This window comes from Vombatus ursinus, unplaced genomic scaffold (genome assembly GCF_900497805.2).
Source record: "Vombatus ursinus unplaced genomic scaffold, bare-nosed wombat genome assembly UNPS02014802.1, whole genome shotgun sequence".
Classification (NCBI taxonomy): Eukaryota; Metazoa; Chordata; class Mammalia; order Diprotodontia; family Vombatidae; genus Vombatus; species Vombatus ursinus.
The window spans coordinates 25,268,439-25,278,720 of record NW_020954580.1 but is presented as its reverse complement, the minus strand read 5'-3'; the positions used below and the strand labels follow the sequence as shown (position 1 = coordinate 25,278,720).

Here is a 10,282-nt window from a genome sequence, read left to right as displayed (position 1 = left end):
TTTGTAAGCTGATTGACAAAATAGATCTGGAAGTTCTACAAGAGGTGGAACGACCAGAGCTCCGTAGCTCTAGTTTTCTGGAGCTCTAGCTCTAGGTATCTGAGATTCTTCCTCTACTTTCTTTCATACCTAAGAACAAAAGCTCCACTAAACATCCATGAGGTATTTATTTCATGTTTTATTTCATTTACTGTAAAAAAAAAAAAGACATCCACTTTAATTAATGGAAATAAAGGTTAAAACAGTATTATCAAACCACTTACCTGTATGTTATGAAAGTGATGAACTACAGTTAAGAAAAAGTCAAAATACAGGAATACTGAAATTTTTTATTCACCAGTGAAATTATTAAAACTTAATCGAAGAGTTCAGTTCCTGTTCTAAACTGGCCTCCCACTTGTGTCAGATAATAGACACTCACTGTTCTGCATTACTATGATCTGTTGTTTGTGTGCCCCTCTGTAAGGAGGACACCCTATATATTCCTTCCACCCATCTTTCACATTTGTCCCTCCCCCTACAAATAAATAATGTCTCCCTCACCCCTCTCCCATCTAGTATAAATCCGAAAGGGTGGAAAAGAACCATTTTCTATTCCTTCCAAAATCTACACTTAAGTGTTTGCTGCTTTAAAACAACACAGCAAAAACAGCAATAAAAACTACTTTTTAAATTCTGTCATTGCACACAACAGTTCAGAGATACAGACCTGCAGACGAAACAGATTTAGTGGATGCTCATACCTCAGTAGTTCACACTCTGGAACCAGCATGCTTGCAAACAATCAGTTCTGGGATTGTTTAAAAGGGCACTCGGAAAATTAAGGATATCATCTTCCCTAGTATAAAATGAAATCCAAAACCTTCAGTTTCGAATACTCCCTGAGCAAACTGCTCTATCCAGTCAAGAGTCTCCAGAGAGGTAATAAATGAAAGGCACATTTTCTCCAGTTTAAGCATTTAGGCATTGTACTTGAGATGGCATCACTTAAGTAGACCATTCAGATCAGTCAAAAGAATTAAATTTGATGATGTGTCCAGAGTTTTAAATCTTGCATGCTGGAAAATAATCTACTGCTGGTAAGTAAACATAGCGCTTTTGGTTATAGAGGCAGCAAGTGGAGCACAGGTCCCTCTATAGCAGCCCTTTACAATAGCTGTCACAGAAGATTCGTGTTCAAAGGAAATCTTTAAGCCTCTTTGTCCTCTTTCTCCAAGAAATCAGTTAAGGTCCCAGTGTCAATAGGAATTAACAAATACTCTACTCCATCCGTTCCCTAAAGTATACAAAAACAAAATCAGGATTAGGCTAGAGCAAATGAGAGTGACAGTTCATCTGAACAAATTACATTTTTAAAATTCCATTTTTTAAAAAATTTTGGGGAGGGGGGCAAGGCAATTGGGGTTAAGTGACTTGTCCAGGGTCACACAGCTAGTAAGTGTCTAGTGTCTGGTCTGAGACTGGATTTAAACTCAGGTCCAACTGACTCCAGAGCCAGTGCTCTATCCACTGCACCACCTAGCTGCCCCAAAATTCCACTTTAATATAAAAAAAAGGGGCAATAGGTGGTGAAGCAAATAGAGCGCCACAGAACTGGAGTCAGGAAGATCTGAGTTCAAATCTAACCTCAGATACTTACTAGCTATGACCCTGGGCAATTCACTTAATGCTGTTTGTCTCAGTTTCCTCATCTGTCAAATGAGCTAGAGAAGGAAATGGCAAACCACTCCAGTATCTTTGCCAAGAAAATTCCAAATGGGGTCATGAAGAGTTGGACACGACTGAAAATGACTGAACAACAAAAACCAAATGGAAAGAATCTCTTGCTCTGTCAGAGAACACATGTGGCCACCTCCCAGCATACAATAAATTAACATCTTCCTTCTAAAATAAAATAACTATATTATAGCAAGTTTTTAATTTCCTTACACTTCAAGCTCTAAAGTTAAAATATACAAGTTACCCAAAAATTACCAGGAACACACCAAATGAAACACATCCTTTGCAGGCCTATTGAGGGGAAAGCAGTGTTGCAAGAAAGGGAGAGGATGGTTTGATTGTAGTTTTTATGTTCATTTAACACTAAGCTGATTACACATTTGTTCTACTGTATGCTGTCAAGGCCACCGCACTGCACTGCCAGTTTTTCAGCTGCATCTGCATGGTGCTCAGTACATCTTTGATAACAACAGTTTAGGGAATCTTTGTGGTCTAGCCTGGCTATATGATGCCTAATTAGGCTTAATCCACAGGCAATCCTCATCTGAATAACTGGAAGCCCTTCTCGCCCAGCACCCTAAGCTACAATACCAAGACTCACCTTCTTTGTTCTTAGAAGCTTATGATCCCTGAATTCAATTAGTTGTGCCCGAAGTGTCAGATCGCTGTTAACAAGAAACGCTTCCCGACACTGCTGGTAGAAATCTTGAAAAGAAAGCCCTAGGAAGTTAGACAGTTGAGATCCAAGGTAAGTAATCAGGAAGAAAAGATTCCACTGACATCCAAGCTAAAAACCAAAGTGAAGATGTGCATCCTCATAAGGTCCTTGCTAGAATCAAGTTAAGTTTTCAACAAAAGCTCATTAAACACCTATTAGTTGAACAACTCTTTGTTCTAGGTACAGCACTAGGTGCTCTTAGGGTTACAAGATAATTACAATAATTTCTGCCTTCAAAGAACTTATAATCTAAGTATCAAGTTTATTCAGTCAAATAAATATACAAAGTACAGTGTGATAAGTACATCAGAGATATGGACAAAGTGATATGAGAGTTCAGAAGATGGAGAAAATACTATTGTTAATAGTAAACATGCAACTCTTAAGATAGGGAAAAGTTGGAGAATATTTTAACATGTCACATATCTTTTAAAAAAGGCAAATACAGCTGAATATTCTCAGCTGAATGAAACTAAACAGGAGTACTTAAATTAAGAGAACTGTTGTGAGATAGCTAAGAGCTGAAAAACTGTCTCCTAGAAATTTTGGCCTAAATGATATATTTTCTTTTCTATCAATGTGGAGGCAAATCTCTTAAAGCCTACTAAATATACCATAAAGGACTCACTAAATTTTCCCTTAATAATGAAAATTCTTTATGAAAAATAAAAGATTGGTTGACATACCCCATATCAATGTGTGTAACTTGGAATTTAGAGCACATCTTCCTTGTCATCTACTTAAGGTTGGCAAAAAGCCTAAAAGTATACCTGAAATTATGAAATGTGCACTATACTAACTTATCAGTCTTGAAAATGTCCAGTGCTTTTAAATGAGAAAGTGCTAGAATTAGTTAAAAGAAAATTGAATTAATGGGGTGACATTAGAAAGAAGCCATAAAACATAAACACTATATGCCTACCTATATAAGAAGGGTTATCTTCATTCTCTAGTTGATACTTTATTAAGAGCCTAAAAATCCCCCTAAGGAAAAAGAAATGCAATTAAACAATGTTAAATTCCTCAGGAATGTTAATATTAAGATATTCATTCAGCAAATATTTTTAATCATTTAATATGAGGAAAGCATTTTGCTAAGGGCTAGAAGAGATGCAAAGATAAATAAGGCATGACCCTCATTCATTATTCATTTGTTATGTGATTATTATTCTTAAGAAGCTACAATCTAATAGGGAAAATAAGACAAGTACATAAAATTTTATGAGTAGATAATAAAAAGTGCATATATAAGAGCAGTAGAAACAAACCACTATGAAAATTCTAAAAGAAAAATAACTTCCAAATGGGGTAATCAGGGAAGCAAGGGCATTTCAGCTGAGACTAACAGGTGGCAGTGAGGACCTGGGAAGATAAAGGAGCATACTCTAACCATGGAAAACGAAATAAGCAATGGAAGAGATGAGAAAGTACGTGCATTCATGAAATACTGAAGTGTCAAGCATATCACAGAGTGTAGTAATATATGGTCTCAAATGTCAGCTAGAGCCAGGCTAAGGAGTTTGGATTTTACTCTGTTAAGGAAAAGAGAAAGATCGCCGAAGGGACAGAACCACTATCCAAAAACAAAACAAACAAAAAACGTGGGAGGATAGGCCCATAGGAGTCATGAGCTGCTAGGGGAGTTAGGGGGTTGAGAAGGGGAAGTATGGAAACCCAGGCTCCCCACTCCCTATATCCCACCCACATCATCTCCTATCTCCCCAGCCTAGAAAGTCCTACCTACAGTCGCTTTTGAATCCTTAACCACACTCCTGCCCCCCCAGCCTAGTTCCCAATCTCTTTCCATCTCTGAGTCTTGCCCCCTCAGCCCCAGTGTGTGTCCCCCAAGTTTCTCCAGAGTTACCTGCTCTCTGTCACTAGAAAAAAAACGGATCCCATCCCCTTGGAGTGAATGGGATTATGATAATGAGCAAAAGGAACAAGCCCTAAAATATCTAATTGATTCCTATTTTGATTCTATTTTCTCTTCCAACAAGAATGATCTTTAGACTAGGAAGTTTAGATAGAAAATAATAAAGACAGTTGAAACCCAAGATAAATGAGATGATATTAAGAGAGCACCTCCTTTGATTTCAAGTCACTAGAACTAGATGAACCATATCAAAAAATTAAAAAAGAACTGGCAGAGAAGTTAGTTTTAGTCACTGTCAGTAATTTCTGAAAAATCTGGATGGCAGGAGAGGTGCCCCATGATTGGAGGTAGATACAGATACCTACTGTTCCAGTTTTCAGATCAAAGGGGAAAAGTGAGTCTTTAAACTATAGGCCTGTAAAGGGGACTTCAATTCCTGAGAAATGTGGGTTTTGAACATCTGGAAGGAAAAGCAGTGATCATTAAGATGTTGTGTGGCTACCTCAGGAAAAGGTCAAGTCAGACGTTCATTTCCTTTTTAGACACTGTTACCAAATTGGCAGATTATAGAAATGAAAAGATAACACACAGCTGGATTTCAGCAAATCAACTGACAAAGTTTCTTATGTATGAGAAGAGGTATGGGCCAGACAAGTGACAGAGATGAAATTAGTTGAATGATCAAGTCCAAACAGTAGTCGCTGAAAAGCTGATCGGTCAACTTAGGGAGTATTATTTCTCTAGTGGAGTGTCCATGGGATCAGTCCTTGGCTTATTCATTAGCTTGATAACTTAGATAAAGGGATGGATGGAATACTTATCAGTTTGGCAGATGATATAAACCTGGAATAGCTATGATGCTAGATGAAACAGTCAGTATCTAAAAACACCTTGACAAACCATAACAATGGTCTGAATCTAAGAAGCCAGACAAAACTTAATAAGGATATATATAAAGTCCAACTGATCAGTCCACAAGTCAAAGATGAGAAGTCATGACTAGACAACAATCCCTATGAAAAGCACCTAGGAACTTTGACAGAATGCAAACTCAACACTGAGTTAATAGCATGACATGGCAGACAAAAGAGCTAATGCAATCATTAAGATAGAAACGATATCCAGAACAAGAGGTCTACTCTGGTTAGACAACATCTAGAATACTAGGTTCCATTCTGGGCACTACATTTTAGGAACCTCAGTGACAAGATGAAGCACGTCCACAGGACTAAGCCTAGAATAGTGGTGAATTAAAGCCTCTAGCACACGAGCGTTAACATTTGAAGACACCTAAGATTTTCTACATGGAAAAAAAAATGAGTTGGGTATAAAAGAAAGACGTGATAGTTATTCTCAAATAATTCAAGGAATTAGATTTGTTCTGCTTTTCCTCAGAGGGGCAGATCTATAAACATTTGGTGAACATTCCAAAGGTACAGATTTAGGCTTGATGAAGGGAAAACTGGAGCTATTCAAAAAATGGAAGGGATTACAATGGGAGGTAATGGGTCTCATTTTCAAGGAAAGGCTTGGTGACTATTTACTGGGGATATTTTAGAAGGAATGCCTGACTCAGATAAAGGTGAGACTTGATGATTTTTTGAGGTCTCTTTCATATCTGATTCTGTGATACTCAGGAAGTGGCAGGATGAATTAGGAAGAAAAGAGACTGAAGGCAGAAAGAACTTAATTAGAAGGGTTACCTAATAATTCAGCTGTGAAATAAATGTAGGAAAAAAAAGGAGGGGACAAATACATAAGTTATTGGGGAGTTAGAATAAAAAGGACATGGGAACTGATTAGGTCTTAGGGCTGGATGGAAGAGTCAACGATGTCAGCTGATAACAAAAAGAATCCCCACAAAATTACTTCATAAGACAACAATGCTATTTATTCTTCCCTATTCCCTCAACCCCAGAAGAAAAAAAAAAAAAGAACACGGTCACTACTATAAATTGCTGAAGGAGTAATGTTACCTAGTATTATTTTTAATGCAAAATTATTTTAAAACTTCTTTGGAGTCTCTGTATAAATTCACAAAGTGCAAGAAAATTCTAGTTTGAGCTTTCATTTCTTACCTTGCATTTGGAGTAAGACTTCGGAAAACGTGTGTAAGGGAGCTAAGAGCTAATGTTCCACACTGCTGAACAAGAAGGGAGTTCTCATAAGAGGTTTCTTCAGTATAAGGTCTATATGTAGTAGTTTCATACCAGAGCCAGTTATAAAGGCTCTGTTTTGAATGATCCCACACTATAGAATATTAAAAAATAAAATTAAAAATTAAAAAATTATCTTCATATAGCAGTCTCTGGTTACAAAAAGAAAACACTCCTAACTGGCTATTCAAGCCCTTGCCCCAGAGGATCCCAAAACCCAGCAAACAGAGGAAGTCTTTAAGCAGATGATGAGTACCCACTTGTTGGGTATGGGCTGGCTGCCAAGATCGCTCCTAACTCAAAATATTCTGTGATTTGGGAGGAAAAAAACAACTCTGAAATCTACACATTTTTCTTCCTATTAAAAGTCCAAATCAGTAGCTCTTCTTGTAGTAGTAGAATAATTAAATATTTGTATTTAAAATATAAGATTAAGCCTTAGTGTGCTACAAATGTTCTCGCTTAAATAATATGAATAAAAGACATAACTCCAAAGTTCTGACATGTCACAAACCTCTGAATTCATACCACAAAACAAAGTGTTTAAGAATAAAATATGGAAAAAGAAATCATGACTAGGTTTATTTTTTTCCCCACTATCCAACGATAATAGCATTCCTTATGTTCCAAATCAGATATTAAGGAAACCAAGACATCCTTCTGGAAAGCAGTGTCCTTTGATTTATAGTGTAGAGCTGCACAAGTTTTATGACTAATGCTGTATTTTTTACAAGCTGATATCTTTAGAAAGAACAGCAATAATGTTAAACTTACTGAGGGGGGCATTGATGTGATCAATAGAAGCTATGAGGTAAATCTTAGGCAAAGATGATAACTGTCCGAGAATTTGCTGGCTTTTGTCTCCTCTCAACATCTGGCTGTCCAGATTATGGATAAGGAGGAAGAGTTCCAAAGAAGAATCTAAAAAAAAAAAGAAATTCAACAAATATTTTAAGAGGTAGAGGAAAGCCCAGGTTCATTGAGGAAGATGCTTTAGCAGAACAGCTGTTATGGTCCAAACACAAGGGGAAATACATATATGTACATAATACTGATATTTACTACAGGTATCATTTGCTCCTGATGTCAAGGTTCCTAAGTATTGGAGGGAGGAAGATGAACCCAGATTTCCTGACTCCAAGAGTAGCACTGGGTCTACTTCACACAGTCTCTAACAACAACATGATGAGGTTCTATATCAGGATGGTAACAATGGAAACAAAAGGGTAGATTTCATCAGTGTTGGGAGCTCCTAGGAAGGATTTGGATCTACAGTAAAGATCAGCACCTTCTCAGCACCTTATAGTCTGGGGTAGAAGTTAATGACTTGCCCAAGATCATAAAGTCAGTGTATGCCATAGGCAGGAATTGAACTTAAATCTCCCTGAATCCAAGGCTAGGTTTCTGTCTCTCTCTCTTCCTACTAAGCAATACAGCCTCTTCTGATTCACAGAGGCAAAAGACAGTGACCAAATATATATATATATACATATGGCAGAATTTGCTAAGTGTTTGGATGTAAAGAATAAAGGATAATATGGTAAAAAACATTATACCAAGGTTTTAAGTATCAATGACTAGGCCGATGGTGGTGCCACTGGTAGAAATAGAAAAGTCTGACCTGATTTGGGAAGGGAATGTGTGGCTTTGGACACTGATATTTGAAGGTAACAGTAGAACATCTAAATGGAGATATTTTGCTGAAAGGACTGTTGCTTGGATAAGAGGCAGGGATGGAAATACAGTCCCAAGAGTTCAGAGGTGGATAGTAGATGTCAGAGAAGAGCACTACAACAAAGGAAAAAGAGTATGCAGAAAGAAGAACAGATGAGTTATGTTTCCCAAGTACTGCAACTTAGGAAATTTCCAGTTAGGGGATGAGAGGAAAGAGAAGTACTAACAAACACACAGGAGAAATATGAGAGGCGACAGAAAAACCAAGTAGTAACATAAACAACAAAAAGAGGGAAGTTTAAGAGAAGAAAAGCAAACAGTATCAAATGCAGAAAGGTCAAAGTAAATAAGGACTTTGGTTTACAATCAAGACACTTAATGAGACCAAAGAAGAGTGCTTTTGAACAGTAACAAGAAATCCTCTTGTTTTATCATTTAATATAACATTCTTCAGTATTTACTAAGGATCTTCTATCACCAATCCAAGTAAGAATTAAACAATTTTTTTAAAAATCTAAGAGGTGTACTTAACTCCAATTCCCTTAAAAAAAAGAAAAAAAAATCTAAGAGGTGAATGATAGCTGATAAAACATGAATTTCTTTTTTGAGTTTCACATTTGGGCTTATATATATGGACAATATCAAAGGAGTAGCAAGAAAATATGTTCCCCTTTTTCTTTCTGCATGGAGATTGCTAAATGATACAAAACATTCTAAGTGCTGATAAAATGATCCCTTTTCATCAGTAATTGCAGAATTTTTATCAATACGAAAGTCTATTATAGATACCCAAAATGAATGAGAGTATTCCGTACAAGTTAACATTATAGTACAAATTCCATTTTTATTAACCAAAATATACAAACATACCATACATGCACCCAAGTTTGTGCCCTGAGTTATCTTTTCTCTCTATAGCCTCTTTGTAACTTCATCAGTTCTCATAGGTTTAATTATCAATGCAGATAATTCCTAGATCTATAGCATTATTCAACTGTTTACTAGGAATTTTAAACTGGATATTCCATAGACATCTCAAACAATGTGACCAATAATGAACTCATTATCTTTTCCTTTCTCAAAGGTATACCTCCTATCTTAGCTGTTTCTGTAAAGTGCACCTTCAAAGGATGGGAACAGACAGCTTTCAAAGGAAGAAATCCAAGTTACAAACAACCATATGGAAAAATTGCTCCAAATCACCATTAATTAGAGAAATGCAAATTAAAACAATCTCACAGCCATAAGATTGGAAAAGTTGATAAAAATAAAATGAGAAATGATGGACATAGAAGTCAAGACATAGAATGAGGTGTACATTTTTGTTAATGGCCAATGTGAGAATTTTTTAATAGCTTGATTACACATTTGTTGTCAGGGTTTATTTTTCTTTTTTCAACCTGGGGAGAAGGGAGATGGAAAATGGGAGAAAAGAGAGACAGATAGGGATTCCACTCACCAACTCCCAAAGAAAATATTACAAAAGTTATCTTGGGCAAGTAAGAACTTTGAAAATTATATAATAAATGTTATATGCTATAAAAGAAAAGCAAGCTCTACACAAGAGAGAGGTGCAATTTTGTATGAAATCCTCTCTCGTTCTCCAATGGATATGAAAGGTTCATTTTGTTTGAATTTCTAAAAAAAGAAAATGAAAAAAAAAGGAGAATGATGCAGATAACTTTTGAAAGGTAGACAATCAGAGTGAAAGCATCTATTGTAAATGTTGGAAGTGGAGACAAGGTTTAGTTTACAAAATGCTGATAATCACACGTTTGCAGGATAGAGTAGGCATTCTGGACCAGGCCTAACTCTTGCCAAAACAGTGATTCAAGGTTAGAATACAACAAAATAGCCTTTGTCTTAAGGCTGGAACTCTGAGGATGGGGAGGGACACTGGAGGAAATGTAGGTGGTATAAAAACAAAGGATATTATCCTTCCAGTCACCAAAGTTCGCAATCATATCATCTTCAATCACTCATTCTCCCTCAACCACAAGCCCAATCAATTTTGTCTCATCAATTCCATGCCCACATTTTTTTTAACACCTGGCTCTGAATCTCTCCCTTCACATGGCCGCTGCTTTTCGCCTGGACTGCAATGTTAAGACTCCCAACTGGTCTCCCTGTCCAAAGTCTCTC

At 36.7% G+C, this 10,282-nt stretch overlaps 1 protein-coding gene across 1 annotated transcript in view; it reads right to left on the bottom strand.

Annotated features, from left to right (window-relative positions):
- Nucleotides 1-309: 309 nt before the first annotated feature.
- The window catches only part of ORC2 (origin recognition complex subunit 2), a 54,235-nt gene continuing 44,262 nt past the window's right edge, over nucleotides 310-10,282 (bottom strand). Inside the window, exons 13-17 of the mRNA XM_027873891.1 lie at nucleotides 7,241-7,387; nucleotides 6,389-6,560; nucleotides 3,360-3,421; nucleotides 2,321-2,439; nucleotides 310-1,276 (exon numbers count right to left, since the gene is read on the bottom strand). Of these exons, the coding sequence (XP_027729692.1) occupies nucleotides 1,190-1,276; nucleotides 2,321-2,439; nucleotides 3,360-3,421; nucleotides 6,389-6,560; nucleotides 7,241-7,387 (587 nt within the window). The 3' untranslated portion in view covers nucleotides 310-1,189. The remainder of the gene's footprint in view (nucleotides 1,277-2,320; nucleotides 2,440-3,359; nucleotides 3,422-6,388; nucleotides 6,561-7,240; nucleotides 7,388-10,282) is intronic.